The 21517-nt window shown below is 38.5% G+C and overlaps 1 protein-coding gene across 5 annotated transcripts in view; it reads left to right on the top strand.

Moving 5' to 3' along the window:
* carmil3 (capping protein regulator and myosin 1 linker 3) overlaps positions 1-21517 on the top strand; it is a 99454-nt gene that overhangs the window by 62979 nt on the left and 14958 nt on the right. For all 5 annotated transcript variants that reach the window (XM_017420910.3, XM_017420911.3, XM_037973005.1 and 2 more), the window contains exons 17-29: positions 3777-3846; positions 3939-4020; positions 6518-6614; positions 6705-6759; positions 8517-8689; positions 9653-9721; positions 10077-10170; positions 13337-13435; positions 13573-13692; positions 17515-17628; positions 18203-18378; positions 18474-18561; positions 19986-20111. In XM_017420910.3, coding sequence (XP_017276399.1) covers positions 3777-3846; positions 3939-4020; positions 6518-6614; positions 6705-6759; positions 8517-8689; positions 9653-9721; positions 10077-10170; positions 13337-13435; positions 13573-13692; positions 17515-17628; positions 18203-18378; positions 18474-18561; positions 19986-20111 — 1363 coding nt within the window. The remainder of the gene's footprint in view (positions 1-3776; positions 3847-3938; positions 4021-6517; positions 6615-6704; positions 6760-8516; positions 8690-9652; positions 9722-10076; positions 10171-13336; positions 13436-13572; positions 13693-17514; positions 17629-18202; positions 18379-18473; positions 18562-19985; positions 20112-21517) is intronic.

Raw genomic sequence — 21517 nt, 5'->3', positions numbered from 1 at the left:
TTAAGGAATGCTAAGACTTTGATTGAATATAATCTTTCTAAATGAGTGTACATATAAAGACGTTGGTACCAAAAAGTACAAAATAAGTTATTTAGTCAAAACATACCCCTTCAGAAATGTAGCATAAGGGATACTCGAAAGAGGTTTATTTTCTAAAAAGACGAGGTTTGACCGATGAAGTGACCTGTGAAAATGGAGATTCATCTTCTCTCAAGTGACTCAGAATCAATATCGGAGCCAGGCACAGATCGAAAGAAGGCTCTAAAGCACCATTAAAATCTAAGTGAAATCTTCATCTCGTATACTGTATAAAGATGGACGCATTGAAGTTCAAAGTAAAACTGGGCAATAAAATGATGTCAAAAGTAGATTGCAATCCAACTCATGTCGCTTTCGTGAAGAAGCATTGTACATTTTAGGTTGATTTGTTGGTAAACAGCCAATTTATTAGCACAAACTTACTGTAAGCTACAATAACCATTGGGTCTACGGTTTTGACCATTTATGTCTAACTACACACACAGTTTTCTGCAAATCAGTGTTTGAGCTGTGAGTGGGGAAGAGGACAAAATGGAAAGTGGGAGTTGGGAGAGGGCGGATGAGTGCATCCAACAAGACGATCATGCCACCCTAGCAGAATGCTGCCACCCAGAGCATTACCTAGTATTACATCAGGTCAGCGTGTCCAGTTCTGCTTCAAATTCTCCACAACCAAATCCGGCTGATGTGCACATCACACCTGCATCTTGGCATGGTCCGAGAAAGTCGTGCCACAGTGGGTGTGTGGAGCGTGGTGAGGAAACGGGAGCATGCTGAGGCCATGGAAAATGGCTTGAAAAGTCTATTTGTTGAGTACTGAGTAGTAGTATCTAAGTAATATCTCACTGAACTACAACTTTCAAAAACCTAAAACTGCAAGATAATAGGGAAACCTTTAGCTGCAGTCTCACTGAATGCGGTGTTTGCAAATCAGCGAGCCATGTAGCCATGTCTTAAGCAGCCAGTTTATGAAAATCACATATTTTCATGTGCACAGCTTGCAAAACTGTATTCTAGGCCTTAAACTTCGCCTACATTAAACTTGCCTTGGCAGCCACCACCACGTTTATCATTTAATTTACTGGAGTACACTTTGTAAATGAAGATAGGCAGGTAGATTTGGCCCATTTTGGGCACTCTGACAAATTTGCTAAAGAATTTGTCTCACATTTTTTTGAACATGCTACGAGCTTCCGCGACTCGCATGAGGAAGTTGAAAACTTGAACTGAAACTAATGTTTCAAGTCATTTTTGAAGACTCGCTCGCTGTTTGCCAACTAGTCCCCATCAGTCACAGCCCAATGAGATACTACCTCAAGAGCGTAGCAGCATCATGATTGAAGGGTTTCCAATCCCATTCTAATCAGATGTGTAGGTTGTGGAGAGCGCCGTGGGTTCATCGTCTACTGTGAAGTGACACAAGATAGTTGATGGTTCAGTAGCCTCTGTAATCTGTCATGTGAATGTAAATATACTTGTAAACACATTTAAATAAAGATGAGACTTTAAGAGATGCATGGAACCTATGTGCATCACAACATGCTTAGTCTGAACTCAGTGCTTGTTTTTTTTATTGTCTGGTTGCATTTTTTTCTAGAAAGTGATTCTTGTGAATTCCCTCAGTCAGATTGAGAGATTTAATAGATTAATTCCAGGTAAAAAGAAAACTGTTAGTGAATCAGTCTAATAAAGAGTTGCCCTCATTTTAAAGTCAAATTTAGCATGCAGAGACACAATCAGTACATCTATTGACTCCACAAATCGGTGAATGATGCCCATCAGTCCCCATTCATTTTGTAACCATCTTCTGTTTGTACTGGGCAGTAGACTATACTGATGAGTTGGGTGTTCCTGATATGGCTGTATTATAAATACTCTGCTGACTTTGTGGTTCTGACTCATGTTTCACCATCTGTGACATGCACTTTGTAACTGGATCTCCTTTTTTTCATTTGGAAAATCTTTCGACAGAAAGCATCGACCGAGTTGACAAAAAAATAAATAAATAAATCTTCCATTAAAACCTTTTTGTGCCGTTTGGTCATACAGTCCATACAATGAAGTTCATTTAGCAGGTATCCTGTCATTTTTTTGTTTTCTAAAGTCATTTGGCTGTGCGGCTATCTTGACTTGGGTTTGTTCCAAACGTAAATCAGTTATAGATTTACATCCAATGATTATTTTCTAAAATATTTATGTTTGGGATCAGTCTCTGCTACTACCACCCCAAATTTAAGCTCAGTATTTGTAAATTTGACTGAGGTATAATTAGTTTTTTTGTTTGAAGGTCATTTGGCTGTGGCAGCCATCTTAAATCAGCCTCTCCAAAAGTTAATCAATTGAAATGCACATTCAATGATTAAGTTTCATTAACATTCATCCAGTGGTTCATGGAATATTTTGTTAACAGGCAGACAGGAAAGCACATCCACCCCAACACATACACAGGAAGCAGCAGTTTCACTCCAGTTTTTTTTCCTCCAGTCAAAAATAATACATTTAAGGTTAATTGAAGAGGTCCTTTGTGTCTCTGTGTGTCCCTGTGATGGACTGACAACCTGTCCAGGGTGCACCATACCTGTCGCCCTATGACACCATTCGTATTAGAATATTACTGAAGTACTTCCAATTTTCTACAACTATTTATTTTAGTTTCAATATGGAAATGAAGGGAGCATTTCTTAAAATATAAAAGTGAAGTGCTAGGGGTCACTTATTATAAAGAAGAATGTTTGTTTCTACTATCTTGGGCTTTCATACTCAAGGGAGTGTCGTTTCCATTCAGACCTTCACAGTGAGGTTTAATCATTAAGGTGCACATTAGGCTTCAAACACTTTTCCGTAACTGATATGTTTGAAGACAGGCCGTCAATCAGAGGACAAAGATGAAGCCTCCACAGTGCTGACACGTCTCTATGCAGGACGCTGTATTCTCTCCAGCTTCAGGAGACCTGTTTCCAAACCTGCTCGCAGAGTTGTAAAGGAATTAGTGAGTTTCCTTCCAAGGATAAATGGGACATTGTAATTTTACAGCTTCCCTGTAAGGTGTACAGCCTGCTGTTAACGAGTCAGGGGCAAAAACCCAATCAGTAGGAGAGAAAACAAAGCAAACTGCCAGCAGTAAGAACCATTGTGTGCTTCAGAATGGATCCCAGCCAAAATGGATAAAGTAGATTTCCCACTTAGCATTTATTCTCATTACCTTCCTTTGGTGCAAACCTCTTAAATGTGTTTATTGCATAAAGACCAAACCAGAAAGACCCTGCTGTTTTTGCATCCAGCTGAGCTTGTGGACGTGTGTTTTGCCCACTACAGCTGGCTGTTTGGTTTCAATAAATATTGAAAACTTTTAAAGTGATTTCTTCTGGGGACTTACGGTGCAATGAATCTCTCTCTCTCTCTTTCTAAGCTACTTTTCTCTAATCCTTTAGGATGTTAGGATGAAACATTTAGGTGTGCACAGGAAAACACGAGGCGGCAGTTGATCCCATTCAGGTTCTTAGAGAAAGGACAAGAAGGAGTTGACTTTCTGCAGAAATGGGCTCTTTTGTTTTGCTTCCTCTGTTTTCCCTTTTCTTTGTACCTTAACTAATATATCTTCTTTTTCCATCTACTTATTAATCTTCTCCCTCTTTGTCCTCAAACAGTTCTCCTATTCCTTTTAGTCTCTTCCCATTTGTCTTTGCGTTTCATGTTCTCTCCCCTTTCTATCCTGACTCGCTTCTGGTTTCCTGCAGGGCTCTGTTCCTGGGTTTGTCCAATAACCCTCATATCTCTGATTTACACCTGGACATCAGCAGCTGCGAGGTACGCTCTGTTGGTCTTTGCTCATCTGCTTTTCAGATTAAAACTCCAAAGTCTCTTGTCAAGTTCCACTCCTCTCTGTCTTCCTCCCACAGTTGAGGTCAGCAGGTGCCGCCGTGATTCAGGAGCTGTTCCCTCGTGTCTCGTGCGTGGGGACTTTAGATATTTCTGATAATGGTAAGAAACATTTCTTGTGTGCACACCCGCTGGGGATGCCACTTAGATGGACTGTCTGATTGCAGTGGAGGCGGTTTATTCCTCTTCTTATATGGCTACTGTCATAAAACACTTCTTTTAAATGTATACCGTCATAAAAAATGAATGTAAAACAAAAAGAATATAAACTGTATAAGACAATTGATTGAATGGGTTGATATGAGCAGCAACATCAGCTGAACCATAGAGTCCTGGGTGAAGATGGGAGCACAGTACGACCCCGGGAGAGGCTGATGTTGGCAGAATTAGATCATGGCTGACACTGTTCAGACGCTCCGGAGAAACTGACGAGAATGACATGGGAAGGAGGTGGGGTGCATAAAAGTAAGAGCTCCCATACTCGAACAGAAATAAATTCAAAACTTCTTTTTGGCTCAGAAATTATGCAAAATGTTCTTTGGCTGGGAGCAGCAACGTTGAATTTGAAGATGGAATTATATTGGAAATGTGAGAAAGAGAACAGACCTGCAGAGTGAGGCCTAAATCACCACAGAAGACAAAAAAAGAAAGAATAGAAGGAAATGGATCTTATTAATCTTGTTGCGTAGCTTCATGTCAGACTCAGTATTATTTGTAACTTCAGTTAGATGATGCTGCAAATTCAGTCCTGAAAGACTTAATGAAGTGACAACCTTTACCACCCATGACATTTTAAAGCAGGAATAAAAACCTGTATTTTTTTTAGGAAAATATTTAAATTTGTTATATTAGCTCGATTGATGCCATCTAACTGGTACAGCTGCCTTGCCGATCTGTGTGAATGTGATGGAGATTTTCCCTCTCTGCTTAAAAAAACAAGACTGCAGTGGTAAAACATGGATTTATTCATGAGGCAACAAATGATTCTTTAATATTTTATCCTCATTCATCAAAACTCTAGCTCTAAAATAACATTGAATCTAGGCGAGTCTTGGGGGAACTTGAGCTAATTTACAAAACCTTAAAAAGAAAAATTAAAAAACTTTTTTTTTTTCTTATCCTGTTCCTGTCTTGAATGTGGAGAGATGGACACATGTTTTTCATTCATTTATGTATTTATTTATTTATAGGACCGTGTGTTAAGAGAAGTTCTTTGACACCAAATCCATGTATAGTACTAGGCTACACAGAAATAATAAAATGTTTTCTTTAAAGAACATATCATATAGATATTATTCTATACATTGGTGTGCATTGGGTGTCTTTTGTTTGTTTTTGTTTTTTTTAAATGACGTCTTTCCTACATGTGACTCAGTCATTTCTATTCCACTAATTAGTAAATCTACAAGCTAACCCTAAAAACAAACAAACAAACAAAAAAACATAAAGATATGGCATTAGATCTTTTCTGAAAGCTTTGTTGGATGCTGATTCAGCATCAATGTGTTACTAGGTTCTCATTTTTTAACGACTTCATTATATTCTGCTGAAGTTACAACCACTGAATGCACATACACATAACAGGTCAACAGTTTTAGCCCAGTAGGTTTTATTGTTATATTTCTGGGCACAAAATGTAACTACCTGCAACCCTGGCTCTCATCTTTTTTTTTGCTAAATTGGATTCCCGAGGAAAGCTTTTCCCACGTTATAAGTTGTTTAGATGGTGCAATTGTATATGAGAGGAAAACTTCAAAGAAATTCTCCTCACCTACATGCTGGGACCAGGGTTTATGCTTTGATGTTGCTATAATTGGAGCAAATATGTTACCTTTTCTCTATTTACCTTGCTAACCATTTTCTGCAAAAAAGGCAAATTGGATAACTGACAGGTCTAAACAAGGTCTGAACAACTATTTATTTCTGAATTATTTTAATGATGCCAGGAGCAGTAATGTGTCAACACACCTGCCAATTTAGCAAGTCTTCTCTCCACTCTGTTGTGCTTCAGGAAGCCGTGATAAGATGAACCTGCCTCTCTGTAAAAGCACTTGAGCTTTCTTTTTTTTTCCCCCCTCCACTGATACATTTTCTGTCTGAATGAAGCATTTCAGTCTCAGATACAGTCATATTTTGCCATGGTTACCGCTTCCTCTAAGCAGCGCCCGCCGTTTTTCTTTAGCTGTTTGTGAAAGGGTGAGTGGGTGTGAGTGGGGGGTTAATTGGGAATACTTTAGAATTTCAGGGGGAGGCAAATTTTCCTTTCTTCAAAAATGGACCATCATTAAAGAATGAGCTCTGAGAGGCAGAAATGTTCACACCTGGCAGATTAAATGATGACTCACTGCTGCAACTGGTACACAGCCCAGAAACTGTCTGATTTATAAAACTATTACGATTTTTTATTCAAAAAGATCTAATATTTTCTCTTCTCGTGTTGAAGACTAAAAGTTATACTCTTGCTCTCATATTTTTTGGGGTACTAATCCATTTTACAGAAAGATTTGCTTGAAAACAAGAATTCTAAATGGTTTTATAATTGTGCCGATGTTGTCTTACTTTAGTAAGAGGTGTTCTACATGTTGTGCGTCCTGGTCAGGTTTAGATGCCGACTTGTTGGCGGTCATCCCGGCGCTGTCCCGACACCCCTCTCTGAAACACCTGATGCTGGGGAAAAACTTCAACATGAAGGGCAGGTACGGATCTACCCGGTGAAACCGACAGTACAGATGGTTGTGTAGCCGATACGGATGATGAATGTTTTCTTCCTGTTTCTGCCTCCTCAGGGTGCTGGATGAAATCCTGCAGAAACTAGTTCATTTGGTGCAAGAAGAAGAGTGTGTGAGTTTGATTATGTAACATATTGTACACACACATGCACATATTCTCTGTGGTGTTGTGCACAGATGCACGCCTCCGCACGCCTCACAGATTCTGTTGCCTCGCAAATGTCTTCACCACTCGCAGACACACGATTGTCACCATGCTGAATTCTTGTCCTCGTTTATGCCCGTTTAAGCTCAATCTCCCACCTGCCACACTCCCAGGACGCAAACAAGCACACGAGTCATGTTGTCTTTGGGCGCGACGAATGATTCATTTGGTCTCGGTTTATTTGGGAGTCTCCCGAGGCCCTCTCGTTTGCTCTGCTTTGCAGATCCAACCTGACAAGTTGCTTTCTCAATTATTTACTGCATTTAATCGTGATAACAATGATACTCATTCACAGAGTTAAAGCTGAAGCTTGTGGTGGTTGCACACTAACACGGGCTGCTGTAAATGTGAATTTCATCCTAAAGAGAATGTACAGATCATTTAAGGTGGCGTTTTGCAGTAAGGTTATGGATATTTATTGTCTTACCTGTTGTAGATGGCTCTTTGAACAATCTTAACTTGAAAAAATAATGTTTCATTTTGACTGATTTGATGAGCTAATGACTAGTTTGATTGTGTTAGGAACAGAGTGGATTGCTGGCATCTTTACACAACTCCAGTCTCAAAAGACAAAAAAACAAAAACCTAAACATGTAATTAATTGAAATGGGCTCCTTGTTGACACTAAACTGTACAAGTCAAAAAGGTCAGCTTATCAGAGGTTGGAAAATAAGAACTGGCAGCATTTGTAATAAAATGCAACAATATCAAACATATTTCAACACTTTAGAAATATTAGCCATTTTATTTTTAAATACAAGGGCACTATAAGAAGCCTGTTTAGGCAAGCACATACTGTATACTGGAAATGAGGAAAGTAGTTTTACTGTGTGTAAAAGTATTTTTTTAAAACCCACCTGCCATCAGCTCCAAAGCTCATATTTTTTTTTCCAGTTCTCTGTAGTGTTAATTTATTCAGACCTTTATTCTCTTGCCAAACTGTTAGCACCAGATTTTTCAGGTTTTATTACAAATTTACACTTTTGCCCAGACTGCGAGTACATTCTGGGCAAATGTTGCAGTTGTGCTTCATTTAATCCAGCCTGTTTTCATGAAAACCAAATGTATGGGCAATACATTATATATATATATATATATATATATATATATATATATATATATATATATAAAATTTGGGTGTCCCTTACTGCCCTAAATGAGTCAGCACATGCAGAATGCTACGAACCTTATGGTGACAGAACATGTGGGTTTATTGTAACTTATATTGTTTTTGCAAATTTTAACAATATTATTGCAATTGCAGCCCTGGACAGTGAAGTAAAATAATGATAAATTACCATAATGACACTCACCTGAAATACTAATATGAATGTGTTTAGCTGCTTGCCTGAAGTATATCTGCAGAGCATCAGGTTTTACAGTTGAGTAATATTTCTTTATTAGTCCCTAAATCTAACTTTCCTTCAGATTTTAATTTACTCTTAAATACATCCTAAAACATTTTAGCGCTCTAGCATAATTTGTAATTACTGAAGAGAACTGAAAACAAATGCAATGTTCTGCAGTTGTCTAAAGTAAAGACTGATAATCTTTTTCTTGTGCACGGGTGGGATTTATTCTCATGACATAGATCCTGCTGCTCAAAGATACTGATCCCTACATAGTTTTCAGAGCCTCCTCTTTGCCCTACTTACATCCTGCAGGGCCTGCAGTCCCTCTCCCTTGCTGACTCAAGGCTTCGCCAGCGGGGTACCGTGCTGGTCAACGCCCTGGGCTCCAACGCCTGCCTGAGGAAGGTGGATCTGAGCGGCAACCTGCTGGAGGACTCCGGGGCCAAGATGCTCAGCAAAGCCCTGCAAATCAACACCACGCTCAGGTCTGCGCCCGTGTGCATATTAATGTGTATCTTTTTGATCCATAATCCTGAAGCCGGCAGCGGGAGCGGGATCGAAATTGCATGTAACTAAGAGTGGCCAAACTTTTCACGACTCGCACGTCATGAAAAAGACGACGTTTTAGAGAACAGAATTGTTGAATAGAAAATGAAGACGTCAGACTGAGGAGAGGTGCTGGGAAGCCGAACAGTGCTTAAAAAAAATGGGTTGGAGGGAAGTTGCGGGAGATTAAAATGTAAGATTTGGTATTGAGCAGTCTAAGGGCCACTGAGGTGAATCAGCGGGAGAAAGAAAAAGGTGTTCCAGGTCTGCTGTGTGTTCTAAAATCTGTGTGTGTTCAGGGGGAGGGTGGGGGGATGCTGAAGAGAAACGTGTGTTCAGAAAGCTGGAAGCGTAAGTAAAAAACAAAGTAAAGCAGCAAAGGAGGACAAAATCCAAAAAGGTGTGGGATGGGGGGATAGGCTGAATATGGACTAGAAAGGGGTGGGACAGGAAGACCTCCTAAGGAGAGAGATTGAAATTTCTAGGGCAGAACGAGTTGGGGGGGGAATAAGAGATAAGGGAAGAGGATGAATAAGAGTGAAAATGAGCTACAACTGACTGCATGTATGAAAAGCCACAGTTGGACAGTGTTGGGTGTAGGTGGAGAATGTGTGCTGTGAAACCACAGAAGCTCATTAGCTGCATGGAAATTGTTCTTGTTTTCCAAATTTTATGTAACTCAGCCTTTCTGTGCTTGTAGAAAAAACAGAGATCCAGACAGTTTTACTGCTCATTTGTCCAGCTGCATGGTCACACAAGTGTTGTGACTGGGCTGCAGCGAATGTGTGTGTTGATGGGTGTGGATATGAGAGTGTGACAACGTGCTGGGAGCAACTAATCCTGTTTTTTGGTCATCTCTGGCCTTGTTCTATCCCCTTTCTTGCCGGTTCAATCCCCCTCAGAAGTGTGACGTGGGATCGCAACAACACCACTGCGACAGGCTTCCAAGATGTGGCGAGAGCACTCGAGCAGTAAGACAAACACACACACACACACACATACACACACATAAAACAAAACACCCCCTTACATAAGGCAGATAACCATCTCTCTGAAGTGTTTACATTTCACAGCATTTCATCAGTCATCTGATGTGTGTGCCAGTCAAATCTGTGTAGCTGTGAAGTTTGTACTTGTATCTGTGTGTACAAGGGTGTGTGGGCGTGTTTGCAAATTTGGGAATCGGAGACATCTGTTTATAGGAGCCTTGAGCATTACTTGTTTGTTCTACTTAACATCAAGATTCTTCCTATTTATTCATGCAATAGTGATATAATCTACTGTATTTTTCCTGCTGCTTCTGTCCCTCCTCTCTCCAACGAATAGCAACTTCACCCTGCAGTACATGCCCCTCCCCCTTTGTGACATCACTCAGGCATATCGCAGCGCACCGGAGAAGACTGAGCAGGCCCTGGCCAAGGTGAGCAGGGGTTTCAGCTTCTTCCTTCGCTCCATCATAAAAGAAACACTCAGCTTACCTGATAATTGAGCTCCAACTAAGTCCTGGGATTCAATCTTACAGCAGTTTACACAGATTCCATGCAACTGAACATAGCACAAAGTTAGGAAATATTTTGTTGGTTGATTATTCATTTGTTGTAACAATGCTTCTTGGTAATAGATCTTATACAGCTGGAAAGCCTGTCTATTTCCTCCTAAATGCTGCCACATGTATTTGGAAAACTCATTTGTGGATTGGGCAGCAGAGTTGGGTATGTGGGTTGTGCCCCTGAGTATTTCTGCAATCTGTGACCGAACTCTATCATCCACAATGACAACGCTTGCCCCCACAGAGCGGGGTGTATCAGAGACTACCTCCACATTTTGGTAGTGGAGAGGATGGAATGGCCTGCCTGCAGTCCTGACCTCAATCTCTTAAACACTTGTGGGATCAGCGTGGCTGTGTATGGTTCTTTCACGTGCTACTTAGGCCCCTGTTTGTTAAATTAATAAATTGTGGAATCGCCAATATGTTTAGTTTTTTGTCAAACTTCAATAATCCAATCAATAAACAACAACAAGGAAGAGTCAATAGCAGAATAATCTGTTAAGCAGAGAAGATTTGGCAAGTTTTTCATGGCTGCAACCCACTTATCCAACTCTGCTGCTCAACCCTCAAATGTGGAATCATTTGGGGAGAAATAAACAGGATTTCCAATAATATAAGATTTATTGCTATAAGTATTGTTACAACAAAGAAATAATCAAACAAACACAAATTTCTTTATTTAACGTATATATTATAAAAAAACAAGTATTTTCAAGATAAAATAGTTTTTGTAATTCATGTATCAGGAGTGTATTTCATTCTGTTTTATTTTGGAGGATGTGGAGGAGTTTTATTAAAATGAGTCATGGTTTTTTTGTTACCATAAATCAACCTAAACGTAAAGATGTTAGCTCATAGCAACTGGTTGCTATAAAAAATAACTATTGCTGCCCTAAATACACTGAAACTAATAGGTCCTCAAATAACTCTGTGTATAGTAAGTAGGAAGTAAGAATGCTCCAACTTTAGCTTTAATTGAGGTCATTGTCTCCTAGATGGTGACGAATGAGTGGTGCAACCTGGAAGTTCAAATTAAATCATTCAGTATCAGCTGGGCTCCTGTATGTTTTTATAGTCAGTTTTAAGAATAATAATCAACAATTTGTTTCTGTTAGTTTAATGAGTCGTACATTAGAACACCATCTTGTTTGTCTGTGTCTTACTTACAGATGAAATACGATACGTAATTCATCTGTAAGTGTAAACTGTCAGACGTTTTGTTTAAAGTCACATCTTTCTGGTCAGAAAACTCAAATGAATACGTGACTTTTTTTAGTTTTTATTGTCAGTATATGATTTTAGGCGCAGTACGTTGCACTTCTTTTCCAGTTCATTACTACCAGAGCCACGCCAAGTCATGATATTTTAACTCAAAAATTTAAATGGGATATGTTGCGATGGCTTTTTTTACTTCAGAAGCATCACTAATAGTTTTTGTAGCAACGCTGAACAAATTCTTGACCCTGCTGCATTTAAAAATAGGAGATAAAAAGTGTAGAAGTTTTGAAATAAGAATAATTTAAAGTGCTACATGAGCTAAAATGTCAGTCACAGTTTAAAGAAATATCACCCTAAAAAAATGTATTAAATAAGTTTCCTTTATTTAAATCACCTTTAGAAACCTACACCAGACTTCATACAAATTATGACAATGCTAATATTCATATAGTTTGAATTTGGTGCTGTGGAGAACAGCCTTACTGTGTTCAGTTCGTAGCATTTTCAGGTCAGATTGATGTTTGTGTACAGCAGCTAAAAGGCTTCACAACACACTGTTTCCTGCCTCGCTAAATGAACAAAGATCTATGCAGGTAAAATGAGTAAAACCTTTGAAAACTGTTCTTAGTGAACACACATTGACTTGTATTTTTAACTGACTTGGTCTATGTTCAAAAAGGACAGAATGAAATGAGTGGGATGCTTTAAAAATACAGAACAATAATAATTTTGTTTTTGTTAACCATCTCATTTTGTGCGTTTTAAAACTTTTTCAAGTAGGGTTGTCATATTAACATTTCAAAGTTGATTCTGATACAAAGCTACTCGATATTCAATAGCTTTTTTGATCCTACCCAGAAAAAAATATATTTTTCTTTTTTTTTTTTTTTCACTACATGCAGCAGGGCTTCTAAATAGAAAAAATTAGAAGCACAGTACAATATTTTGGAGCGCCACTTAAAATAATTTAACACAACATTTTTATAGTTTTGTTTTTGTTGTTTTTTTTCATCTTGACTGCATCAGTGGGACACACACTCATTTGCTCATGGCATTTTTGTAATTCACATAATGACCAAAAAGGAGAAAAAATAAAGAAAGGGGAGAAAAAAGCACTTGTTTCTGTTGATGTTGGTCACAGCAGCTCAGACCTAAAGTTTCCATCTGTCTGCATCTGCAGTGCAGGTGTGTGAAGCTGTGCAGATGGAGGCGATGCTGCTGGTAGCAACATTAACAAATGAGTGCTAAACTAAATTAATGTTGATTATTATCAGAATAACAATTTTCCTTTCTTTTGACAACCCCGTTCAGGTACTGAATATTACAATCAGTACAAACGCCATCTATATGCTGTTTACCTTTCTCTGCTTATATGCTGACAAATCTGTGTCCCATGTCAAACTTCCTGACAGAAAAACATCAGCATTTGTGTGTAACAGTTACAGTAACTTTAGCAGGATTTCTCTGAGTGCAGGTTTTTTTTTTTTACGTCAGATTAATTCTGCAGTTGATCCGATGATCCTTGGGCTCTTTTTGGGGGCTTTGCTTGTCCCCACATTGTCTGAATCTCCTAAGTCTTTGAGGAATGCTTGGCTCCATCTTTTTGTTTGCAAGAGATCATGATGGCGTGGGGATGTTTTCCACCTGCTGAGTCAAGAAAACAAATCAGTCATCCCTTTGTATTTCAAGAGATCTATTGTGTTTTTCTCCTTCTCCTGCTTCCTTATTATCATTCAAATAGACTTGTCTTCTGTCCCCTGAACGCTGCACTTTATAAACACCCATCTTCTCTTTGTTTTTCTATGTGTGTGCGAGACAGATCCAGCGTGCACTGCTGAGGAACAACCAGACTCAGCGTTTCTCTCAGAAACAGGCTCTCAGGCTCCACCAGGGCCTTGTAACCAGCACAGCTGAACAGGTGTGTGTGTGTATGTGTGTGTGTGTGTGTGCTCAGAGAGATGAAACGAATGAGTCAAGGATTTTTCTGTTCAATGTAAACTTGTCCTTTTATTGTTTTGAAATGAACTGTACTCATGAATTGTTGCCTGTGCGCAGGTGATGGAGCGTCTGTGTGTGCGGGTGCAGCAGCAGGTTTGTGTCCTGAAAGGCTGCGAGGATGGAGAGGAGGTCCAGACAGCCAGACAAATCCTCAAAGAGGCCAGGAACTCTAGAGCCGTAAGTTGGCTCTGTGTGTGTGTGTAAACATGCTAAAATCTATAAATCTGAGTACTACTACTAATACTACTGAAACTGTTGCAGAGACAAAAATCTCTCTTTTTTTATTTGATTTAAAAGTTTTCGTCAGCATTCTTGTCGAAATTCCAAACTAAAACCCAACACAACTTATAAAATCTGTGATTTTTGACCAGTTTTTTTATGCTGATACAAACTGCAGTGCTATAATAACAGAGGTTGTACTACAATCTTGGTGTTTTAGTCTTTTGCCTTGTTGTATTTTTAAATTCTCTTTTACTCAGGTAAAACAGGCAGAAATAAGGAACGTTTTACATGCATGTTAGATGTCATGTGTTCCTGGTAAATATATTCCATATATATTGGGTTGAAGGGTGTTGCAGAATACTATGATGTAAAGATGGCATATACTGTGTTGATGTCTCATTTTTTTAGTTGAAGTGGCATTTTTCTTTTATGTGTGATGCTGCTGCAACAAATCTGAGGTTTTCACTGGTGGGTATCTAGCGGAGGCCTATGCTACGTTTGCCGTTGTTCGTTCCATACAGAACATCTCAACAAGCAATACCTGTATATTTAATCAACAACATGCCAGCAAATATCAGTATACAAAGGGCACATCTATCCCACCACCTAATACACAACTAGTGCTTTAAAAACACAATGTAGACATCACTGGTGCTCTTACAATGCCGTATTTACAACAGCAACATAGCTTTATACAGCAGCAACCATGTGACTTCAAGAATGTCACAATTACGTGGTACATACGTCGAAATACAAAGAATAGATCACTGATACACACCTTTATTGAGACAGATAAGAAAGACGAGCATGGTAACACATATTGCAAAGAAGAATGCCACAAGTACACCCACCACAATACTGTGGCTGCGCTGACAGTGTTTGCTTAGCGTAGCATGAGGTTGTGTAACATTATTGTTGATTCACTTCTATGTAACTCTCATCATGGCATAGATCACGTATATATTTATACAACTACATAATTTCTAGACATAGCCAATAAATAGGCATTGATGGAGATCACAGTACCTATGTTGGAGTATCAAATTGAGGCATTATTTGTGACTTTATTTTATTTATTTATTTTTATACTGCCATTTATCTACTGTATGTTGTAGAAATCAACACAAATTCATAAAAATGAGATGGGGGGTGTTGGGTTAAGTTAAAAGCAGCAACACAGAAATGTGCAAAAGTCATGCTTGAACAATTTGTGTCATAGTATAATCATAAAAGCATGCCCGAAATATATAATTACTGTTCCTGGTTCAGTCTCACTGATAATGTTAAATTTAACATTAGACTTTAGTAAAGCACCTGTGTGTAGTCAGCTTTGCTAATTATTAAAGGTGGAGTTTTAATTTCCTTTTTCATTTTTAATACAGTTGGATACACAAATACACCTGATAAAGCTGGGGAAAAAAATCAACTGAGTAACAGCAGAGGAAATTAGAAAAGGCAACGTTCTAGTTGCTGTTTTCAGGTTCTTTGAACACACATTGATTTATGAACATACTGAACTGGTTAAATCAAAATCTTATGAAAAGTATCCCCACATCTGATATGTGACCTGAAACCACACTGCTGATAATAATCTAATAAAGCAAAAACGAAAAAGTTAAAAGTCACTGAACTGAGAGCGTTGGTTGGTTTTGTATTTCAGAGCTTTGCTGTATTGTACTCTGTAAAGAATTAATATTAGAAAGAAATACTAAACCTGTCAAAAGGAAAGTAAAAACATCCTCTACATAAATTCATATATTACTTAAATTAAAGCACTAACTTTATAAAAGAACTGAATAAAGTAACAACAGACTTTTGGTTAATAGTTTTTCTTCTAGAGGTTCATTACTTTGACATATTTATTGAAAAAGCCATTAGAACTAATTAAGAAGAATCTGGCCTACTGAGCTGTGAACAATCTTTCCCTTGATGGTAAATATTGAAATAGTTAATTATCAGGGCAGCAAGTTAACTTATAGAAATGAGCTGTTTTTTGGGGGGGAAATATTTGATCTAAAAAGTATCAATTAAAAACTACAACTTGTCCTAAAGGTTTTAGACTTTTCACCCACTAGTTAAAATGTAGAATGGTAAGCCTGCATGGGTGTTTGCTTTGATACAACTGAAAGGACTACGAGTTTAAAAAAATGGGAGTAAATGTGTCCTTCTATTTCAAACACAGATGAAGTATTAATGAGCCAAAAATTAATACACAAGTTCACAACTGTTTAAAAAACCAAAACCATGGTCCACGTTTCACTCTGAACGGACGAACGAGGGAGGAGAGCAATGGGTGAAGGATTCAAAAAGCAGCTAAAACTGCAGTCATGAAAATCTGATTGGAAATCTCACTGCTGAGCCTCACAGTTCAGTTTTAGTTTTGTCTCCAGTTGTGGGTGAAATTCATGCTGCATATAAAAATGACACTTTTTCCATACCACATCAAGCTTTATTTTTTATGAGGCTCATGAGCTAATTAAAAAAAAAGTATGATTAAACAGGACATTTTACTTAAGATTAGAGTGTGTTTAAGAGTTACAATCCTTAGGCTACATCATATATTTAATATTCATTCATTTTCTGTCTCTACTTGATCCTGCAGAGTCACAGACAGCTGGTATCCAGCAGTGAACTGGATGATACATTTATTAGTTCAAATATTTAATGGATTGAATGATTAACCTAAATAATAATGTATTGGCACTGTTTTGTGGTTAAATCTGAGTGCTAAAATGCCAACATTATTATAATATGATATTTAAATGTGTTGTTCTGACCTTTAGGGTGAAAATGGAATATTTTAATTTCCTGTTATTTGACAACATGACGTTTATGTAAATGTTGGGGCAGAGTGTATAATTATGATGACATATAAATGTTGCTCCAGTCTGACTTGTCTGTTCGGCATACCATGAAAGAAAAGGGTCGGAGCAAAGACGAAGCTTCTTCCTGACAGTTTAAGCTGAAGCTGAACTCATGAACAGCTCTGGAGCAGGTGATGAGTTCGGCCTCTGTTACCATGGTGATCAAAGACCGCCTCCTTTGTGATCCCAAAACCGCTGAAACCAAACCCTGATCTCCAATTAGACTCATCAGTGAAACCCAAAGCTGCAGCTGTCTTTATTTTGTTTTATTCTTTTCTTCTATTTAGAATTTCTAAAAAGTATACTTTAAAACACACAACTCCACTTTGTAGGTTTTAGCAACATGCTTCAGTCTTTAAATAATGTGCAGTATTTGCTAAAATGTATTTATATATATATATATATATATATATATAATTCTTATATATTTAAAAACAAACTTTGATGTGCCCTTTTCAGGTGGCTTATTTGGGGGGAAAAAAGGTGTTGAATCATCAAATTTATACAAAGGAGGCACTAATGCAGTTAGGTTATATTGCTATGCTAATAATTTCCATGCCAAGAGAGTGTACAACAGTTTCATGCATCATCACCATTATTATAGGTTCACAATGCAATTTTGTCTTTTATAATCCAGTCAACACAATGTAAAAAAAATGTGCTGATAAAAATGTGCCTTCAACCTGTAATGAAGCAAATAATGACCTCACTTTGAGAAAAATGGCTTCTCTCTCTCTCTCTCTCTCTCTCTCTCTCTCTCTCTCTCTCTCTCTCTTGTTTGAAATGCTTTAAGTTTACTTCTGTGATGATGTGAACATTAGCTTGAGCATGAATTTGATTGTAGGGCTTCTGCTTGGAGTCGTGTGTTGCTGTTGCTGAAGAGTTTTGAGCGAGTGCTTTGTGTGTCCACCAGCTGTACCCGTCTCTGTGCGAGCTGGCCCACGTTTTGTCCGTGGACGGCCCCGTCAAACAGCGCCTGGACACCCTGGCTGGAGAGCTGGCCAAGGCTGCCGACAAAGAGCTGCAGGTAGAGCCCGGAAGGCTGAAGACACTGCTGAGTCTACAGAAGCGTACTTTTCCCCTCCCGTGCAGTATTTGTAATTTAAACACTCGTGAACCAGTTGCATTTAAATTGCCCCGTTAATGTGGCGTGCGTTGCAGGTGTGCTGACTTCAGAAAAAATGTGGCATTTAATTCCACAGGAAGGAGGCCGTTAAATATTGTCTTTTCTCCTCGCCGCCACGTTAAAATTTACACAAGGATTTTTTTTAAAAATTGTGCATATATTAAGGAGGTGGCTATAAAAACTTTATGTAGAATTTGCCATGCTTTGTGGGTTTTCAAACTGACGGGTTTGTAATTTGCAAGTTTCCAGTAGTTTATGTCCAACAGATGAAAGGAAACATCTGTACAGAATATAATTGTCACATTTATCGCTGAATGAACAGCTGCTCTGCCTTTACAGCTTGAGAAGAGGAAGATTTCCGCAAACAATCACACTGCAGACAATGAAACTACTTTTAAAACCTGCACATTTTGAGAACTGATCAACTCCGCAGTGCTTCAGATGATGGGGACGCCCTGTGTCCGTTCTGTCCCAGGTGGTGGTGGACTCCATGGTGTCTCTGTGCCGCGAGTTATGTCCCATGTCCTGCTCTGCTGCGGAGAGACTCAGCCCGCCTTTGTCGTCCATCTCGGAGCAAGTTTCCATCCCTCGCTCCACCATCCGCAGCGCTCTGATGGAGAGAGCAGCCGAGGATATCAACAGAGCGCTCGAGTACGGAGAAAAGAAATGGGTTCAAAAGCTCCCAACTAATAAAAAGCCCCGAGTGACTGAAGTGATATTTCTTCGTGTATATTTTCTTATTTCAGGGAGGTGAAGCTGTCGGTGGTCTCCTATCTGACAAACTCAATAGTGGATCAGATTCTACAAGAGCTCTACAACACTCATAAAACCCTGGTACTGGTAATACGCCTTTAATGCATGACTTCTTCTAGATTTTAGAAGAACGTGCTTGTGGTAGTCTAAAGCCTAAATGTTTTTTTATAATTTTTTGGTTTTAAACAGTTCTTACTTGTAAAATGTTGCATGCCTTAATGAGTGGAATGTCGTACAAATCATTGACGATGCTGAAACTTTTCAACATGTTCTCAAAGTTCTCAGGCCTTTTGCTACTCTCTTCTGTTTGTTTTTTTCTTATGAACTGAATTATTACGGTCAGAGTACTTATAGTAATCAGATCATTGTGCTCAAGGATCATTAATGACAGCAAGAATAGCTCCACTTTAAAAATTACGGGCTCCGCACTATCTAGCATCACACGCTAATAGTTTTCATCTTGAAAGCTAAGTTTTAATGAAATGTTTAAAACTGACACATTTTGACAGCTTATTAACCTTCAACAGCAACATGCTAAGTGCTAACAACATATTATGTTACAGGCTTTGGCTAGCTGCAGGTACCACTCTTTATTTTACTGTAATATTATCACACTTTTTATTTATTCTATAGAAAACATGAGTACAGTTGCCACATGTTTTGATTTTTTCACTATGAAACCATAGATACATGCACATTCATACAGCTTTACATGTGTGCTCAGTTTCCAAATTTCACTGGACTGCTTTCAGAAAGAAAACATTGGCTTTTAACTCTTTTAACTCAGTTGAAGCCAAATATCAACAAGATGAAAATCGACAGTCTGCCCTTTGAATTTAGTGACCCCTGTGCTGTTGGAATGTCGTTTAAGTCGAGACCTATTTTCTTTGTATCTCTTCCCGTCGAAATCCATAGGTTTTCTTTTAGCAGTTTATGATATTAAATAAAAGATGGACTCATATGGTGCCCTCTACATTTCTTACCATCATCAGGATAAAGGTTTCTGCAGTGTCTTTGTGAGGAAAGATTTCCTGCTTACAGGCAACACGGAAACTGGATTTGAGCTTGTTAAGGCTGAGATTCGACACTGCAGGTTTCCCTCTCCATATAATTGTTTCAAAGGAAGATGAGAAAAACAGACAGAAATGGACTTGTGGCAAAAAAAAGACTGCCTGCCTCCCTCTGCTTTGCATTCCATCCACTGCCTCCACCGTAATGTCTCATTCTCCATTCTGTGTTTTGCTGCAGTGCCGGTTTGTCCTCTATCATGCCTCGCTCCGCTTTGATGATCAAGAAATTGTCTTTAATTCATGTCCTTCTTGGGCTATGCGAGCACTTATTTTAAAGTGGCCTTTGCTGCGTTCGGGGACCACACTGGCACAAGGGCGGACTTGCCTCTCCTCTGAGAATGCACTTAAGGATAATTTCCTAACTGATGTGAGAATTTGTATGTATGCGCTGTTGAATGTTTGTGTGTGTGTGTGTTTGTGTGTGTGCTGGGTCAGCTGCGGCAGGTGTCTCAGGCGAAGAGATGGGATGACGTGGGGACAGGCAGACGCACTGTCAGGCAGTCGAGACTAGTTGAGTCTCTGGAGTTCCCTGATGAGGATTTTGGGGTCAACCTGGGAATAGTAAGTGTTTGACATGTGAGATATGACAGAAAGAACTATTAAGTTCTTATCCTCTAAAAATACATGTGTACTATTGATCATGGCACCGATGTTGTTGCTTAATGAGGTAACTGGCTGCACCAAAGGAATGATTAGTTGATTATTCAAATAATCTCTCCAGGAGTGAGACAGTCACTGGTCTCAGCCTAATGGAGGACTAGAGAGGCCATGCTTAAAAAATATGTGCTCGTGGCTTAACTTGAGATAAATGATTTTTTATATGTTGTGATTTTGTAGTGATAATGGTTTAATATTTTGGGTAATTCAAAAAAAGCTTAATATGTTTGAATAAAAGGGATAGCTTGGATATTTTAAATTATGGTCGAGTTCTGTGAAAAGGATACAATGCAAATTTATTTATAAAGCACTTTAAAAAACATTGCCATTGGCCAAACTCCTGTACACTAAAAAAACAAATACAAATAAAACATAAAAATTCAAAACACATGAAGGTCCTAGCAGGCATAAAACAATAAAAATGAAAACAGTTAAAATAATGACCAGTTAAAATGATAACAATACAAAATATTATCTTACATATTGTAGATAGGTCTTTGAATGACCTCAATTTAGAGAACATTTTTATTTATGCTCAGACTGACAAGTTAATGACTAGTTTGAGAGAGGCCAAGTGCAAAGTGGATTGCTGCCGTCTTAAAACGACTCCAGTCTCATAAACGTCACGGTGGCTTTGCTTTAAACATTTACATCACAGTCAATTTCACATTACGTGGTTATTTTCATGAAATTGTGTATATTTGCAAGAGCAAGTAGCAGCTAGCTGTAGCTGTTTTGGTGCAGTCAAAGACACTGTGTAAAGCAAAACATGTTGCAAAGGTTTTTTTTTATTTTTTAAATTTGGAGTTTGTCTGAACCAATATAAAATTTTGAAGATTAGAGCTGTTTTAACGTGGCACCCATCCACTTTTGTCTTGGCCCTACTTGGACCTTCCACAGAGCTGTCAGTCCAGTCAGAATTAAACTTTTTCTCCACTTGAGATTCTTTAAAGGGCTATGTACAACAGGTAAGATACTGATTGTTCAAACTTTTCCATAGAACTCCACTTTAAAATATCTGAACTATTGCTTTATTATACGTCATTATTTCAAAGCTGAAATGTTTTTCCCTTGATAGCAAGAACTTACATCAAAATTGCAATAAAACACAATTTATCAGAGATCTGGATGGTCGAGCCGCTGTTTTAAGAGAAATTCTCCCATCAGGAAACAGGCAAACACAAAACTTACTTATAGATTACAACTAAATATCCTAACTCTAACGCAGAATGATGAAACTGGATGTAACAGAACAACCTGATGCTTTCGCCTCATAATCATCTTGTGATTTTGATGAAACGTAGCTCATT

This window comes from Kryptolebias marmoratus, linkage group LG20 (assembly GCF_001649575.2).
Source record: "Kryptolebias marmoratus isolate JLee-2015 linkage group LG20, ASM164957v2, whole genome shotgun sequence".
Lineage (NCBI taxonomy): Eukaryota > Metazoa > Chordata > Actinopteri > Cyprinodontiformes > Rivulidae > Kryptolebias > Kryptolebias marmoratus.
The sequence above is the reverse complement of the archived record's forward strand: the minus strand, read 5'-3'. Positions and strand labels throughout refer to the sequence as shown.